Source organism: Sorex araneus, chromosome 1, assembly GCF_027595985.1.
Source record: "Sorex araneus isolate mSorAra2 chromosome 1, mSorAra2.pri, whole genome shotgun sequence".
NCBI lineage: Eukaryota > Metazoa > Chordata > Mammalia > Eulipotyphla > Soricidae > Sorex > Sorex araneus.
The window spans coordinates 67248009-67267261 of NC_073302.1; the positions used below are offsets into that span (position 1 = coordinate 67248009).

Here is a 19253-nt window from a genome sequence, read left to right on the forward strand (position 1 = left end):
ACTATGAAATGAAACAAAGCATTTACTTCTAAAATACAATGATGAGATGAGCACAGTTTCCAAGACATGGTATTTCTATTCCAAAAAGTCAAAATGGTAAAGACATAAGTGACAGTCCCTAACAAATCTAGAGCCCTAAAAGGCAAAGTCCAAGAGAATCTTATGACTTTAGAATAATCCTTTTACCTCAATGATAACAAGGAGAATAAACTTTGGCCTCCAGGTGCACTGGGGCAGAGGTTTCACTTATAGACAGACACACTGGGAAATTAATCCTGCCTCTGTCACTCTGGCAGAGGTTAAGTCCCCAAAGCTTCTAGCAAGGAAAGCACTGGTGGCTCTGACCTTTGAAATCTAGGTGGAAGCATCCATGTCCTTGGACCTGTGAACTATCCACTGATGGCACACTCTACCAAGGATTACTGCTTAGGTTATCCAATGAGTCAGCTGCTGTAGTAGGGACTGCCAGAGCAGCAACAGGAGCAGCCAAGTGAGTTCAGCACATGCAGTACACCAGTGAAATACACAATGTGAGGCCAGCATCTGGCAGCAAGCTCAAGGTCTCCACACACTCTTCCTTTTAAATCACTGTGCCCCTGGGGCCCTTGTACTCTGGGCTATGAAGGGAAGGGGCAGTCCAGAAGATTTCTTAATTGCCTTCAGGCCAACTCCTCACAGTTTAAGGATATATATCCCCTATTCTTTAAAGAAGCCTCATTAACCTTATCAAATGGTCTTGGTATCACCCTATTCTGACCATCCTTATTCATTTTCACTACAAGAACGGGGAGAGAATTTTTCAGATGTTCTGGTTTTGCTTCATTTTTATCACTTCTGCCTTTAGCTTTGTCTCTCTTTTCCAATTTTACTGCTAGCAATTAGGAGTGAAGATACAGCTTTAGTACTTTTCTTTGTTAAAAATCACTAACTAAAGGTTCCCTCTAAGCTCTGCTTTATCTTTATCTCATTAGTTTGGGAATGATGCAACTCTATTATCAATTAATTCAAAATTAATTCAAAACTATTTATATTTAGTTTTGTGATTTTAATCCCATAAATTACAAATACTGTTATTTAGAATGCTACTCTTCCCATATATTTTTGACTACTAATTTCTAATTTTTATTATGATCACAGAAATACTAAGATTTCAATAAACCAAAAATTTGAAAAGAAAGAAATTAGCTAAATTTAAGTTCACTGATAATTCCACATAAACACTACAGTAGTGACACAATTTAGGCAAATTTCTTGACACTTTACAAAAATCATTTTTTGACAGTTTTCAATAACAAGTTCTACATTTTTATCTGACACTATATCAACTGTATCATGTTTCTACCACAATTCTTCCAAAGATTACTTTGGTAACTTCTAGTGTAAAAAAGCAAACATGGAGGCACTTGTGCTAAACCGACCAAGTCTTAATGCTTAAATTAACTGCAATTTCAACCTCCCCTAGGAAATGAAGTCTCAACTGATCAGTATGGAATCTTCTGCTCATCACCAATGAGGAAATCTTTACCAATCCCCAAATGATGAGAGAATCTGCCACAGGTTTTATTCAATTTCCTTTAGCAAGTATGAAAGCCTAGAATCTACATCCCTCTTCCTTGATCTTCCCCTCTTTTCTGTCTATAAAGTTCTTGGAGCTCTCTTCTACTTGCTCAACTTCTACAAAATTTCTTCAAATGCTGACCAAAAATAAACTATATAAAAAAAACAAATCAGATCTTCAAAATTCATGGGGCTAGACATATAGTACAGACGGTAAGGTGCTTGCCTTGCATGTGGCCAGCTCCAGTGACTCTCAGACCACATACGTCCTCTAAGCACCACATAGGTGCTTGATCTAGCACAGAGCTAGGAATAAGCCCTGAGCATAGTCAGGTATAACTCAAAAATCAAAAATATTAAAATATAAGATTTACATAGTACGGAGCTGAAGCTATAGTACAGTGGGTAGGGTGCTTGCCTTGCAACCAGAAGACCCTGTTCAATCCCTGGCATCTCATATGATCCCCCAAACATAATCGGGAGTAATTCCTGAATGCAGAGCAAGGAATAATACCTGAGCAGTGTCGCGTGTTGCCCCAAAAGAAAAAACAAAAATTTTAAAAAGTACAATTTTGTTAAAAGTAACATTAAGAAGATTAGGGATATCTCTATGTTCCTTTTCTTTCAGAACCCTCAACATAATTACCTTTAAAATATCTGTTTATAAAAAACACTGGCTATTCCCATGAAAATCTTCTATTACCCAGTACTCACTTCCAAAGCCCTTCTACATTTCAAAGTATTTGTCACAACATTCCTATTACTCAGTACAGTTTTATTATGTACTGGAATTTTAGTACATTCAGGCTGCTATTAAGTGGCTTTTAAACAATAGAAATTTTGTTTCTGATCATTCTGGAAGCTAATAAGTATAATATTAAGGCACCAGCATATTTGATGTCTAATAATAACTGGTGCACTGACAATTTATCTTCTAATATATCTTCTTTCTATGACCAGACATAGCAGGGCTCTCGTGTCTCTCTTATTACATGACTTATCCCAATGTTGAAGAATTCACCCTGAGGACCTAAACATTCCCAAAGTCCCCATCTCTAAATATGGGCCAAGAGATAGTACAGTGGTTAATATTCTTGCCTTGCATGCAGCAGACTAGATTAGATCCTTGGAACCACATATGGCACCTTGAGCCAGAAGAAAGCCCTAAGCACAGTTGGGTGTGGCCCAAACACCAAAATAAATAAATATGATTAAATTAAAGAATACTTCAACATATAATTCAGAGGAATACAAATATTTTGTCAATAGTTGTTAGCCCAGGTTATCAAATAATTTTCTTCTCATTATCATCCTCATGAAAACATACAGATCAGTCACATAAGCACTAAAAATTATAAGCAAAAATGCTATATTTATATTTCATTATAGCAGCATAATTGAAGAAGCAACCTATTTAGAAGAAGAAAACCTTTCACTTAATACTTACCACAAGCTTTAGAAGCAGCAATACAAATTTCTTCAGCAACATATTCCCCAGTTGGAAACTTCAGGTAATCTCCCTCATCTTTTGCAAGGGAGTGATAAAGATACACTTGTAGAACTGGATCTATCTGTGTCACAGTATTAGCATTGCCAGGAATATCACCATTTTGATGTACAGGTGATGATGTTTCTTCCATTTCTGTCATTGTAAGACAGGCCATTCCCATGCAGTCCTTTTTCAAATCATTTGCCTGCAAGAGCAAAGAAAATTACAAATGAAAGAGATTTTAATCTGTTATTCTTCCTTTGCAAGGACATCTTGACAGAGAAGCAGTGAAAATGTCAAATTTATTAAATAAATACTATACACTACCATGGTAAGAAGCATCAAAATCATAAATTCCTTAAGTACCATAAAACTGAAGCCTACAACAACTATAAATAGGTTAACACTAACCAAACAAGCAAACAAAATTGGTTATTGACAACAGAAGAGATCTTGTCAAACAACACTATTCTTAACAACTGAATTACTATGATAATTGCCTACTGGTGCCTGGTAGGGGGGAAATAAGTGTTTCGAGCTGAGATAAACTGATGAGTTTTATTAGAGATTTTACATATGAACCATGAACTTGATTAGATACAGTTGTATATATACATGCAAGCATTCAAATCTCCCAAGCAATACTCAGGAGGTTACCTATAGTCTGACTGAGCCACTCCTAGACTCTAAGAATTAGGCGAAAGGGAGAAAGCTCACACCAAAGGTGGAAGTAAAGGTCAAGGACAAAAACTTACATAAAGTCTACCCCTAGTCACTCACAACAGGAAGAAAACTCAAAACAAGAGCTTCTCCTTGGAGACTAACCAGTTCAAAATCCACACAAGTACCTCAACACTTAAGACACACACCTGAGAAATAAGACCCCCAAAACATTTAATTTTACAAATCAAAGAGACTTTCTTCCCAATATGTATGATTCTATGGTGACCTGAACAAACAGCTCTTAAAGGTACCCTTCAATAGTCCAACAACAGAGGAAGCCAATCACACCCAGACGTATAGTCGACAGAGGGACACCTCAGACGTATAGTTGACAGAGGGTCACCTGTCTTATTTTTAAATATCAGCCTGAGAGTCAAGCACTTAACAGACACATCTATTTACCGGCTTCAACATGCTCTGAGGAAAGATACTGAAGGGCTCCATCTTTGTTAACTCCCTTTGCTTAAATCCAAAAACCAAGTATCTCAGAACATGGAGTTTTTCCATGAACGCAATGACCAGTTTTTTTCTGTTGCAGCCCACAGGATGAATAAAAAGAAAAAGAAAAAAAAATAAACCACCTCATACTCTTCTGTGAACAGGATTTCTGCAGCTGCTGCTAGAAGATACCTCTGAATCACATAGCTCTGGTGGCCAATGATGCACAGGGTCATGAGTCCCACAGGACGAAAGAGTCCTTAAATCACCATATGGTATAGCAAGAAATTACAGAGTCTGAAGCTGGATCTATCTGGGATTGGGGGGAGCCATCATTATAATATGCCAGAAAGGCAGGCTTCTAACTAATCTTCTAGGAGCTGATCTTAATCTTCTCCAATGATCAGGAAGTGAGGAGGGTATTACTTTCTGCTGTCCTTTTGCTGGGCTCTAGAGTACAGTATTTCCTTTACCCTATTTTTTTTTACATGTCTGATGCCCTGGTTTTTGTGCATGCTGTTCTGGTTATGTCCCTGGGTTACTAAGCTAAGAGCTGGTAGGATTCACATTCCTATGTCCCACAAGAGTGTGGCAGTTACAGACAGTTCTTGGCAGGCTACCACCCCTACGGTACTCTATAGACAGTAGACTGAGACATACACCCCTGCATACTATAAAGGGTTCTCCTGGAACATCAGTTTGAGGTCCAGGTTTCAAGTTTGGCATAATTCAAGTGAGATCATAGAGCTACTATAAAGTAATGTATGCTATAGACATCATTCTAGCACTGTTCCTGTCTTGCTTGCCACTCACTTGTTTAGAATACCATTTTTTGTTACTGCTGCAAAAAGAAACTTCCAGATCATCCAGTTGGGCTTACTATTGGCTCATAGTTGCCTCTTTTTATTTTTTTTTATTTTTTTATTGAGTCACCACGTGGAAAGTTACAAAGTTTTCAGGTTTAAGTCTCAGTTATACAATGCTCGAACATCCATCCCTTCACCAGTGCACATATTTCACCACCAAGAATCACAGTATAGCTCCACCTCATCCCCCCACATCCCTAGGCCCCCACACCCCTAGCCCTCCCCACCACCCCTAGCCCCCCACCCTTGCCTGTGTAACTGATAAATTTCATTTTACTTTCACTTTGATTGCATTCAATATTTCAACAAAACTCACTATTATTGTTTGGAGAGTCTCTCCCCTAAAGTCAGACCTGCTGAAAAGGAAGCATTTGACAATTTGTTTTCCATTGCTGAGAATGAAGAGATATGAGGGTGAGTGACCTCACCTAGTGGCCTCACGGTTTGGGGTTTCTGTATTTCAGTATTTTAGTAACTAAGTCCAGAGAAATATCTGCCAGGAATTGCATCACTGCAAACTTGCACTTCTCAATTATATTATATTCCTCATATGAGTGCAATCTTTCTATGTCTGTCTCTTTCTTTCTGACTCATTTCACTCAACATGATACTTTCCATGTTGATCCATTTATATGCAAATTTCATGACTTCGTGTTTTCTGACAGCTACATATATTCCATTGTGTATATGTACCAGAGTTTCTTTAACCCGTCATCTGTTTGGGGGCACTCTGGTTTTTTCCAGATTCTGGCTATTGTAAACAGTGCTGCAATGAACATAGAAATGCAGATGCCATCTCTACTATACCTTTTTGCCTCTCCAGGATATATTCCCAAGAGTGGTATTGCTGGGTCAAATGGAAGCTCAATTTCTAATTTTTTGAGAATTGTCCATATTGTTTTCCAAAAGGGCTGAACGAGTCGGCATTCCCACCAGCAGTGAAGAAGAGTCCCTTTCTCCCCACATCCACGCCAACACCGGTTGTTTTTGTTTTTTTGGGATGTAGTTGCCTCTTTTTAAAAGCTTCTTACTAGAATTCTAATTATAAGCCTGAATTTAGGTGCTGACAGTGCTCTCCCTATGGGCATAGTGACATATATGTAGTGCTATATCCTTAACTAATGGAAACTACTGAAAGTATAATTGAGAGCTTGGAGAAGCAAGAAGGTTTGAAAGACGAACAAGGGTTGGGACTGGTTGAAATGCTCATCACTTATGGAAGAGACATTCACCTCCTTCAACATGGGAGAAGTTATTCTATTTTTATGAAGCATATGTTTTTTGCTTTTGTTTTCATATTCTTACATTTAATATGCATGATTTTGTCTGGCAAGCTCCCTGTGGCATATTCAATATGCCAAATACAGCAACAATAACAGATCTCATTCTCCTGACCCTGAAAAGAGCCTCCAATCATTGGGAAAAACGAGTAAGGAGAGGCTGCTAAAATCTCAGGGCCGGGACGAATGGAGACATTACTGGCGCCCACTTGAGTAAATCGATGAACAATGGGATGACAGTGATACAATGATTTTGCCATATAAGATATATAGAACATAAAGAACATCAGTTGGAAACACACAAAATTCATCCATCACAGAACTCACCCATCACAGAATTCATAAGTACTAAATAAATCTTTGTTGAATTAAAATGGATTCTATTTTTCGGGAAATGCATTAACACTTTTCTACGTAAAAGAAAAAAGCAGCATGCATATGTGACTACAGTGAAAAGAGAGAAATTTACCATTTAGTAGTATTATAAAAATCACTTCTGGAGCCAGAGAATAGTACAGCAGGTAAGGTGCTTGCCTTCCCTGGGAATATGCGTGCACACACACACACATACAAAGGTTTGAGGGCCGCACCCTGATGTTCTCAGGACTTACTCCTGACTGTGTATATAGGTCAGGCTGAAGGAATCATACATAGTGCTGCGGATCAAACTTGGGTCAAGCACCTTAACCCATGTACTATTTCTCTAACCCAAAATATACTTTTTTAATTAAGAGGATAGATAAGAGAGGTAAAGAAGTGGCTCAATGGGCTGAGTGCATGCTTTACATGGGAAAGGACCGGGTTTGATCCCCAGCCCTCCCTGTTCCCCTAAGCACTGCTAGCAAAGCCCCCAAGCATTACCAAACGTGACCCCAAAACAAAACAAAAAATCAAAAACAAGTGCTGTCTGAGGGATATGTGCCTGAAGAGACCGGAAATGATAATATTTGCATGAGTGCCTACGTGTGTGAACTCAAATTCTCTGCACAGTAAAAGAGGCTACCATTTACTGTTATGATCAACAGAAAAAAAAATCAATATACTGAATGTGGAAAGATATTTACAAATTATATACCTGATAAAGAGTAAATATCCAAAACATGCAAGAACTCATACATAAAATTCAGTAACAAAAGAACCTGATTAAAAATTGAGCAGTAACATGTATGTTCATCGCAGCACTGTTTACAATAGCCAGAATCTGGAAAAAACCCGAATGCCCCAGAACGGATGACTGGTTGAGGAAACTTTGGTACATCTATACAATGGAATACTATGCAGCTGTTAGAAAAAAGGAGGTCAAGAATTTTGTAGTCAAGTGGATGGGCATGAAAAGTTTCATGCTGAGTGAAATGAGTCAGAAAGAGAGAGACAGACATAGAAAGATTGTACTCATCTATGGTATATAGAATAACAGAGTGGGAGACTAACACCCAAGAACTGTAGAAATAAGTACCAGGAGGTTGACTCCATGGCTTCGAGGCTGGCCTCACGTTCCGGGGAAAGGTCAACTCAGAGAAGCGATCACCAACTACATTGTAGTCGAAGGCCATGTGGGGGAAGGGAGTTGCGGGCTGAATGAGGGCTAGAGACTGAGCACAGCGGCCACTCAACACCTTTATTGCAAACCACAACAGCTAATTAGAGAGAGAAAACAGAAGGGAATGCCTTGCCACAGTGGCAGGGTGGGGTGGGGGGGGAGATGGGATTGGGGAGGGTGGGAGGGACACTGGGTTTACGGGTGGTGGAGAATGGGCACTGGTGAAGGGATGGGTTCCCAAACTTTGTATGAGGGAAGTATAAGCACAAAAGTGTATAAATCTGTAACTGTACCCTCACGGTGATTCTCTAATTAAAAATAAATAAATTTAAAAAAAATAAAATAAAAAAAAAATAAAAAAAAAAAATTGAGCAGTAGATCTAAGCATGCTTCACTAAAAATAAATACCTATAACCAATAAGTATGTGTAAATGATTTCAATATCTTTTATTAGCAGCAAAATCCAAATCAAAATGTCATTCATGTCAGAATTTTGAATAATAATTCAAAAGACAAAAACCAGCAAATATTGAAGAGTAGGTGGAGAGAATGAAACCCTGATACACTGTTGGTTATGACATAATTTAGTTCAGCCACTAAGGAAAAGAGAGTAAAGATTCAAAAAACAAAAACAAAAAAAAAATTCCATAAAAATCAGTTATAATATCACTTCTGGATCTTTACCTAAAGAATACAAAAGCACTAATTCAGAGAGAACCTAAGTAATTATGTCAAATAACAGTATAAATACATATACATACATGTGGTATGTATACAAACTGTCACTATCACTGTCATCCGTTGTTCATCAATTTACTTGGGCGGGCACCAGTAACGTCTCTATTGTGAGACTTCTTGTTACTGTTTTTGGCATATCAAATACACCATGGATAGCTTGCCAGGCTCTGCCGTGTGGGCGGGATACCCTCGGTAGCTTGCTGGGCTCTCCGAGAGGGACAAAGGAATCCAACCTGGGTCAGCTGTGTGCAAGGCAAATGCCCTACCCGCTGTGCTATCGCTCCAGTCCTTGAAATATAATTCAGATTTTAATGTGTTTTTTTTTCCCTGCTCTTTGGGTCACACCCGGCGATGCACAGGGGCTACTCCTGGCTTTGCACTCAGGAATTACTCCTGGCGGTGCTCGGGGGACCGTATGGGATGCTGGGAATCAAATCTGGGTCCGCCAAGTACAAGGCAAATGACCTACCCGCTGTGCTATCGTTCCAGCCCCTCAGATTTTTTTTCTTACGAAAAAACAAAACGAGGGGCTGGAGCAATAGCACAGCAAGTAGGGCATTTGCCTTGCACGTGGCCGACCCGGGTTCGATCCCCAGCATCCTATACGGTCCCCCGAGCACCGCCAGGAGTAACTCTTGAGTGCAAAGCCAGGAGTAGCCCCTGTGCATCGCCGGGTGAGACCCAAAAAGCAAAAAAAAAAAAAAAAAAAAAGAAAAGACAAAATGATGGAACAAAACAAAAACAAAATGATGTTACTCGTGTGGAAGATTAAAAAAAAAAAAAAATGAGGGCCAAAGAGCAATTTATAGGGATTAAGGCAATGATGTGGCAGCCCTCCATTTGATCACTATTATGGCAAGATTCCCCAGGCATGGCATGATCCCCTGAGATCCTTTGGGATGACCCCTTGCGCACTATCAAATGTGGGCCATTCCCCCAGACTGCAAAAGGAAAGGAAAACAAATGAATAAAACAAAGACAAACTGTCAGGTTATAAGAACAAAATAATGGCTATCAGAAAGGAAGGGCAAAAATAGGTAAGATGGGTCACTTGTACAATGAAATGACTTTTGACAGCAAACATCTATATGCACACATACAGATATTAATTAAAATGGTGCATTTAATGTTACAAGACAATTTATAAAAGAAATCTAATTTCCCATTAAGAGCTATATAATTTTACTGTGTAATGGTTTCTTAGAATAATTTTGATTATTTAATCATGATTTTATTGATTCCTCATTTTATCAAATAAATAGAATAAAGCTTCTGTGACTGGGAGAAAAGTACATGATTCACAATCATATGTGCTGATAATTTAAGAAATGAATACATATCTGTCAGTAGGAGATAAATGTTTAAAAATACATTTGTTTATAAATATTTGAAAAATGAATGTATTGATCATATTTCAATGCATTGTACCTTTGCTTAGTAAAATTTGAAAATTATGCTGTATACTTGGTGATAAAAATATGAATATGAACATTTGGTCAAAGACGTAAACTCTGTAATAGAGCACTTACTTATCTTGCATATGTGGAAGCAATAGGTTTGAGTCATATTACCAAAAACAAAACAAAAAGTACATAAGTTTTAGAGAAAAAAATGAGTTATTTTGTTTGGTTTTGGTTTGTGGACCACAACTGCAGTACTCAAGGGTTTCTTCTGGTTCTGCACTAAGGAATCACTCCTGGTGGGCTTGGGAGACTAAAGGTGATGCTGGGGATCAAATCTGGACTGGCTGCATGTAAGGCGTCCTAACTGTATATTGTCTCTCTGGCCCCAGAAAAGAAATGGTTTTAGAAGTTTCAACAAACAATTGAGACATTTTTACCTTGAAAGAGAAACAAAATGAGCAAGTAACAAAACTCATAGTATTGGTAGGAAGAATTTTTTAAATGATCTAGAATATATACAGCACATTCTTGGAATATAGGAAAGACTAGTTTAACTGGACTGTAAGGTTCAAACAGGTTAATATTTCTCAAGTTTTCTACAGAAATGCCCCAAACAGTAATAAAAAAGAAAGTGAAGCAGCCAAGAGTATAAGTATAATTTTACCTTAAGACCTTGTGATTTTTGTATTCTACTCTAACAATCTTTGCAGTTTATTCCTTTAATAATCCAAGTTTTGGTATTCCAAGAAGATGTACTATATGTTCTTCCTCCACCTACTTCATCTTTATTTTTTTAATTAATCAGTTAATCAATTAATTAATTTTATTAGTGAATCACCTTGGGATACAGTTACAGGCTTACAAACTTTTGTGCTTGCGTTTCAGTCATACGATGATCAAATACTCATCCCTCCACCAGTGCCCATTTTCCATCACCAATGGTCCCAGCATTCCTCCCACCACCCCCACCCTGTCCCCTCCACCGTGCCCTGCCTCTGTGGCAGGGCATTCCCTTTTGCTCCTTCTCTCCTTTTGGGTGTTGTGGTTTGCAACAGAGGTATTAAACGGTCATCATGTTCGGTCTATAGTCTTTTGGCATGCATCTTTCAACCCAAATGGGTTCTCCCAACACCCTTTACTTGGTGTTCCCTTCTCTGTCTGAGCTGCCTTTTCCTCCAGCTCATCTTACTTTAAAACCCTAGAAATGGGTGAAACTAGCACCCTGTTGGCAGATATGCTGTTGGATAGTGTATACCTAAAAAACTACTATTTACAGTATTGTAAATCACAGTGCCTAAATAAAAACTAGAAGAATAAAAAGTGAAATCTAAAATTATTTGAACAAAAATTACTTTTTTTTTCTTTTTGGGCCACACCTGGCAATGCACAAAGGTTACTCCTGCCTCTGCACTCAGGAATAACCCTGGCAGTGCTCAGAGGACCATATGGGATGCTGGGAATCGAACACAAGCCAGCCGCCCTACCCGCTGTACTATTGCTCCAGCCCCCCAAAATTACTTTTTATAATAGTGCTCTAACCATAAGGCATCTCAAACTTCTTTACCTACCTCTCCCTTTTCAGAAAATTAAATCGCTCAGTGTCCCCCCTGGAAATCTACCTTCTTCAAGCAAAAACACAGTAAATATTCCCCCAACTGCATCAGAAACTACTATTACCTCCCCCACTCCAGGAACATTCTAGCACTTACCCAGAGTTAAAATCACTCAATTTAGGAAACACTGTTCTAAAGGCTACTCATACTTTATGATGCATATTCATCAAAATAGAAGGTAAAGTTATGGGGGGTGGGAGGGTAGGCAGGAAGCAGGGAGTGTTTTGGTTTGAGAAAAAGAACAAATACAAGTTTTAGTGAAAACTTATTCTCTGACCTAAAAACCTATTGTACCTTTTTATCTTGTTTACCCAAATACCCAAGACTTTTATGCACATATCCAACCCACTGATAGGTAATGATAGTTTCCTTCTAAATTATGTCAAGTCATTTCTCTTCATCTCTACAACTACCATTAAACTATTTTTGACATTTTTTAATAATTAACTTACTTTTGACTTGCCAGTTTTTCCTATATCCCTAGACAAAGATGCCACTATTTATTATCAGCATTTAAATAATGTGGCAATTATAATGATTTTTGATTATTAAATTTACTTTGCTTTTCTGAGTTAAACAATCAAGAATTTACTTTTTAAATGTGACTAAAAGATAAGCAGAAGCTTCCTCAAAAAAGAAACACAAATACAAATTTGCATCAGGGAAATGTAAATCAAAACAACAATAAAGACCCGCACTCATCAAAAAGACAATAATAACCAGTATTGGTGGGGATGCAGAGAAAAGAGGGCCCTCATTTGCTGATGGGAATGTCAACTGGTCAAGCCTTTCTGGAAAATAATATGGACATTCATTAAAATCCTGGCCATTAAACTTCCATATGACCCAGCAACTCCACTCCTGGGGACATACCTGCCAGGGTCCAAAAACACAATGCAGAAAGGACATCTGCACTTCTATATTCACTGCAGCACTATTCACAATAGCCAAAACTCTGGAAACATTCCACATGGTCAAGAACAGGTGATTGGATAAAGAAGCTACGGTACATATACTGTCACTGTCACATCATCCCGTTGCTCATCAATTTGCTTGAGCAGGCACCAGTGATGTCTCCATTGTGAGACTTGTTGTTACTGTTTTGGGCATATTGAATACACTACAGGTAGCTCGCCAGGCTCTGCTGTGCGCCGTGCAGGTGAGATACTCTCAGTAGCTTGCCGGGCTCTCCAAGAGGGATGGAGGAATCAAACCCCAGGTCGGCCGCATGCAAGGCAAACGCCCTACCCACTGTACTATCGCTCCAGCCCCTATAACTATATGTAAATTCCCAAAAGTGAAGACAGATCCACCATATACACATATGCATACACACATTCCTACATGAATGGCAGTCGTGTGCCTGCCCAATTGTGCCCTGGCAGTGCCACCCAGGAGAGAAACAGGCAGAGGCTCTCCAGCACAATGTGATTCATGCTATGACTACAAAGTGTTGGATAAGGGCTGTGGCTCGGTGGCAGAAGGCATCCTCTGCATTCCCTGCATGTGTGAGGCCCCAGGTGCCCTTCTATGCATCATTGTAGCATCCAAGAACCACAGGGTATGATTCTGGTGGCCTCACATCACTAGGAGTGACCTTCACAACAATGAGAAAGGAGTGGGGAAAACTAGGGAGTAGCTCAGGTCATAGGTCACATGCCTAATACGGATAAGAGCTGGGACAGCCTGGCCCCATTCAGCCCTCCAGCACCATCAAGCAACCCTGCGATTGCCCTGCTGGCCTCCATGTACTGTCAGGCCTACAGTGCTGGGCAGAGAATCACTGGCAGTGGCTTGGGACCCCAAAGTGCTTCTGAGGATGACCCCTATACATTTTTGTTTTGTTTGAGGTCTACACTTAGCTAAGTCAGGACTTACTCCTGGTTCTGTGCTCAGGGATCCTCTGAGTCCTAGCAGGACTCAGAGGACCATATGTGGTGCTGGGGACTGAACCAGGCCAGCCGGGTACAAGGAAAGCATTTAACCAATATTTTCTCCATTCCTAGAATTGCTTTTTGTACATATACACAATGAAATACTACTCAGCCAAAAAAAAAAAAAAGATGAAATCATGCAAAATTAACTGCTATCACAATAATTGGAAATGATCACTCCTGACAAGAACTGAGTGCTAAATAGTGGTAAAGGGATATACATGATAACCTTTCAGTACCTATGTTGCAAACCATAATGCACAAAAGGAAGAGAGGGTCTGGAGGGATAGTACAGTGGGTAGGGTGCTTGCCTTGCACATGGCCAACCCAGGTTCAATCCCCAGCATCCCATATGGTTCCCCGAGCACCTGCAGGAGTAATTCCTTAGTGCCGAGCCAGAAGAAACCCCTGAGCATCGCGGGGTGTGACCCAAAAAGAAAAAAAAAGAAGAGAGAGACACAAAGGGAGAGCAATTGGGAGGGAAAGTGAGAGAAAGGAGGAGGAGGAAGAGGATCTGCCACAGAGACAGGCTGGGGTTGGGAGTGGTCGGAGGGAAACTGGGGACACTGATAGTGGGAAATGTACACTGGTGAAGGGGTGGGTGTTGGAACAATGTATGAACAAAATCTAATGATGAACAGCTTTGTAAGGATCTGCCTCACAGTAATTCAATAAAAAAAAAACTACTGAAAAATTTTCATATAAATTTACTGCTATGTGGATGGATATGGAGAATATTATATTAAGTGAAAAGAATCAGAGAGAAAGGGAGAGACACAGAATAATCTCTCTCACATGTGGGTTTCTTATAAGAGACATAGTAGGGGAATAAAGAATGCCTGGAGGAATGGAAGTGAAGAGCAGGAGAACTGGTCCTTAGTAAGACGCTCTAAAATGAGGGTGTGGGGAATGGTGGTGTGAGTTACGAATGGGTATATGGTCACTCTGGACCAAGATTAGATGCTGAAAAGAGGTAAAGTGACATGCATAATACCCTATCAGTACAGTATATAAAACCATAGTCCCTAAAAAGGGAAAAGAGAAAACGATGCCTGTCACAGAGGTAGGCCAAAGGGCAGGAAGGAAATGAGAGACACTGGTGAAAGGAGGTGGATACCAGTGAAAGAATTGGTGTTTAGAACATTACACCTCAAAACTCAATAATGAATAACTTTGTAGCTCTGTTATTAATGGTTATTCAATGAAAATTTTCTTTCAAAAAATTAAAACTATAATATTAAATTTGCTAGTATTTTGTTTAGTATTCTTCCATGTTCCTGAGACATATATAATTAATAATTTTCTTTCCTTGTCATGTTCTTATTACATGATGCACTCTTGAATGTTTATTATCTCACTCTAGCACTCTCACTCTCCCCCCAACCCCTATTTTTTCCTCTCATTCTCCTATCAAATGAAAAAGACAGTAAGCTATAGATATTAACTTGGAACATCAGTCAATATGCAAAAATAAAAATCATACAAGCACCCTTTCTATTCACAACAGCATGAGGTTAGGAATCTGTAACAATAATAAAACAAAACTTCAAACATGGGATAACTAAACCACAGCTTCTGAAGAACTCTTAAGAGAAGAATTCAAAGAAAAGTTTAAAATTATCTGCAGAAGGGAGCAGAGAGATAGTACAAGGGTTAAGACACATGTCTTGTAATATGGCCCACCAGGTTCGATCCTCAGCACTACATGATCCCCAGAAAATTACTGGGTGTCGGACTGGGACAACAGTACAGTGAGTAGGGCACTTGCCTTGCACATGGCCAAGCCAGGTTTGATCTCCCGCATCCATTATGGTCCTCTGAGCACTACCAGGAGTAATCCCTGAACATCACCAGGTGTAGCCCCAAAACAAAACAAAATAGAATAGAAGAACACTGCTTGGTATAACCCTGGAGGCCCCAGAACACCACTGCAGGCCTGGCTCACTGAAAATCATTGTAAGAGGGCACTTCTTCTTGGAAGTGGAGCTTCTTGGCAGGCCAAAGTAAATTAAAAGGTAAGTACGGCTATCAGTTAAAGAACACTAAAGGCATTTTGTACCACTGCAACAACAACAAAATAATCTATTAAATTTTTTTATTTTCCTGGGGCTGGAGTGATAGCACAGCGGGTAGGGCATTTGCCTTGCATGCGGCCACCCGGGTTTGATTCCCAGCATCCCAGATGGTCCACCAAGCACCACCAGGACTAATTCCTGAGTGCAAAGTCAGGAGTAAATCCTGAGCATTGCCGGGTGTGACCCAAAAAGAAAAAAAAAATATTTTCCTGAAAAGAGAAACTATAAACAAACCAAAAGAGAAAAAAGGCTGTGAGAAAATATACAAAATGTAGTTACTAAAAAAGATCATACTAATACAAAAACAGTATACAAAAAACTCTCCCCAAACAAATTTTTAAAAGCAGCAATACCAGAAAATTACAAATATATTACAACCTTCCATCCAACATGCATTTTGGTACACAAAAGGAGTATTTCTAAAAACTGTATATATGATGAACATATATTCAGAAACTGAAAAACAAGATTTCTAAAAGCACATATAAAGAAATTTAAAAACAACTTCAAAGTCAGTATGACTGTTATTAGTAAACAATCTCTGCAATGAACTTGTCTTTCTTATGTAATATTTAAAACACTTTCAAGTGTTTGTAAAATACTTTGAAGGAACATAACTGATGCTAGCAATTCTTCATGTTCTTCTTACTTAGACCCTTAGACCCCTGAAGTTGGACATTTCCAGTCACTTCTTTGGTAGTTTTATTCCATCCATTTTCATTATTTCTGTAACAAAAATACCTCAGCTATGTACACTGTTTCCAAACCTGATATCTTAGCAAAGCAAAATAAGGGGAATAAGGATTAATAAAATTGACTGCAAAATTTTATAACACTATAATCAACTTTTTTCTCTGTATTTTAAAAATAGAGAAAATGTGTTACAGAGGGTTAATATGTTTATACAACTAATTCTTACAAATCAGTTAAACAAGTGAACAAAGAACATGAACTTGCATTTCACAAGAGATATTCCCAAAATCTAAAACATGGTCAACATTAGTAAGTAGGGAAAAGTAAATGAAGATAATATTCCTTCCTATCAAACTGGAAAGATTAATATTGTAATACCCAGCATGTTGGAGAGGACATTTAAAAAAAAAATCAAAGAATTTGTCCTTTGAAAATACCCAGAGTATTGAAGAGGCTATATATATTATTAAATATCTAAGAATTTGTCTTTTGAAAAAGAATAAAAATAGTAAAATGCATATCTAAGAAATGTAAAACACTGTCACTGTTGCTGTCATCCTGTTGATCATTGATTTGCTCAAGCAGGCCCAATAACGTCTCCATTCATCCTAGCCCTGAGATTTTAGCAGCCTCTCTTTACTCATCCTTCCCAGCGGTGCTGCACTAGAGGCTTTTCAGGGTAAGGGGAATGAGACTCATCGTTGTTACTGTATTTGGCATATGAATACACCACGGGGAGCATGCCAGTCTTCTCCTGTGCGGGCAGTAAATATTCGGTAGCTTGCCAGGTTCTCCAAGAGGGAGAACTAGGCAATCAGATGTTGCGCGGCCACATCGCAGCTTGGTTTTAAAGTCTCTGGATGTTGGCCATTGATGGGATTACACGGCGGGAGCAGTTTGTGGGTGTGACTGCCTAGCTACTGGAAAATGGGGAATCTGGGTGGAAGAGGCCCAGTCCTGATCCGAGCAGCCTTGGAGATCTCGGCCCTGGGTCCCGCTCACCTGGGTACCTATGCCAGTTCCTTCATGCATGAGGCTCATCCAAATTATAAAAAAAATTGTTTTATATATAAAACATGTTTTATATATAAAACAAGTAAAACATAGTAGAACACTATGATTATAAAAACATTTTAAATTACATTAAATTAATCTTGTAAACCACGCTACACTTAGCCAATGCAATAATATGAAAACATTAAAAGGGATATTCATGGGGCCAGGAAATAGTACAGAGGCTTATCATATTTGGTTCACCTCACCACTTGGTCCCCCAGGCATTTCTGTGTACATCCTCAAGCACCAACAGTTGTGGCACTAGAGGCCCCCAGCCCACCAACATGACTTAGGTATTCCCAGCACTGCAGGGCTAAGCACCATCACAGTCTCGTGCCCTTGCACTATACCCTACCTAGCTGGACAAGAACTGCCAGTGGAGCACTGGAACTTTGAGTACTGCTTAGGACCTCCTCAACTCCTAAAGTGACCATATTGGTTTACATAACTTTACATAACTTTAGCAATGTATTCTAGGCATACATAAAAAGGCCACTGAATAAGCATTCACTGAAGAATTGATTACATTGATAATTTACAGTTGACTAACTGATTGGTTGAAGTACATAAATGATTGGTTGACCAATTCAGAAACCACTGAGTGACTGACTGATCAGTTAAGTGGTTAAGTAGAACTGAGTGACTAAGGGAGTAAGAAAAGGATGAATGGATTGAGAGAATGAATAAGCAACCAAAAAAGTAATCAACGGAGTCAATGACTGAGCTGAGTGATCCTGTGACTGAGTGAAAAAGGACTGAATAAATGATTAGACAAAAGAATCTCTAATCACAAAAAAGGAAGATCTCCTGGCCCCTAGGTGAAAGATAGAATTTTTTAAACTCAAATTATAATGTATAAATTATAAGTTATTTATAAAAAAAAAAACTCCATTCATTTAAAACTGTACTTGAATTTGTCATTGTACAAAAACATTCAGAAAAATACTAAAATCTGCTAAGCAAATTCTGTCATTGTTCCATTGATCAATGCTTTAAATTTGTATACTTAAATTTATCAATTAGAAGAGATACTTTTCACAACTGCATTCTCAATAATGCCTCTTAAGAAGAAAGAAAATATATGTAAGTAAAATTTTTAAACACATCATGGTTCTTTCATGGAAGAAGCAAGGAACTAAGATGAGTACTTACTCTCCTGGAAGGGAGCATAACACAACACACACCATAACCATGCCTCCAGACCCCATGCCAGGCTGTTTCATTCTGGGCGCCCAGGGTGGGGGGGGCGGGCATTGAGACCCTTCCCTGCCCTAAGGGACACAGCCCCAGCAGCCGAAAACCTCCAGAACTCAACTGTCGGCATGCTCATGGCTGCTCTCCACAAGCTTGGGCCTAGCCTCACCCTCAAGTGAATCGGCAGAAAACCCAGATATGTGGAATTTGGTGACTGAAAACTCTGGGTTCAACAGAACTGGGAACGGGTGTCCTCCACCCAACTCCCCCTCTTTCCAGCAACTCGACAGTCACACCCATAAGCCACTCTGGCTAGTGACAGATAATTTTGTCATCAGCCACAATCCAAATCTCATTGTCCTTCTCTCCCGTAAGGGAACATAATATGACACACACCATAACCATGCTTCCAAACCTTGCACCAGGCTGTTTCATTACGTGTGCCCTGGAGGAGGGCGGGTGAGACCCTTCCCCACCCCAAGGGACCAAGCCCCAGCATCCAAAAACCTCCAGATCACCACCATGCTCACAGCTGCTCTCCATACACTCAGGCTGAGCTTCACCACAAGTGAACGTATTCCTGGACGGTGCAGCAGCATTTACAGCCATGCTACAACTCATACCACCCATACTCTATGAGTACTGCACCACATT

The 19253-nt window shown here is 39.3% G+C and overlaps 1 protein-coding gene across 2 annotated transcripts in view; it reads right to left on the reverse strand.

The window, feature by feature from the left end:
- The window catches only part of JAK2 (Janus kinase 2), a 182961-nt gene that overhangs the window by 142493 nt on the left and 21215 nt on the right, over positions 1 to 19253 (reverse strand). Inside the window, exon 3 of one of the 2 annotated variants that reach the window (XM_004600138.2) lies at positions 3005 to 3251. The exons of the other annotated variant lie outside the window; for it this stretch is intronic. Within the exon in view, the coding sequence (XP_004600195.1) occupies positions 3005 to 3227 (223 nt within the window). The 5' untranslated portion in view covers positions 3228 to 3251. The remainder of the gene's footprint in view (positions 1 to 3004; positions 3252 to 19253) is intronic. 2 annotated transcript variants of the gene reach the window in all.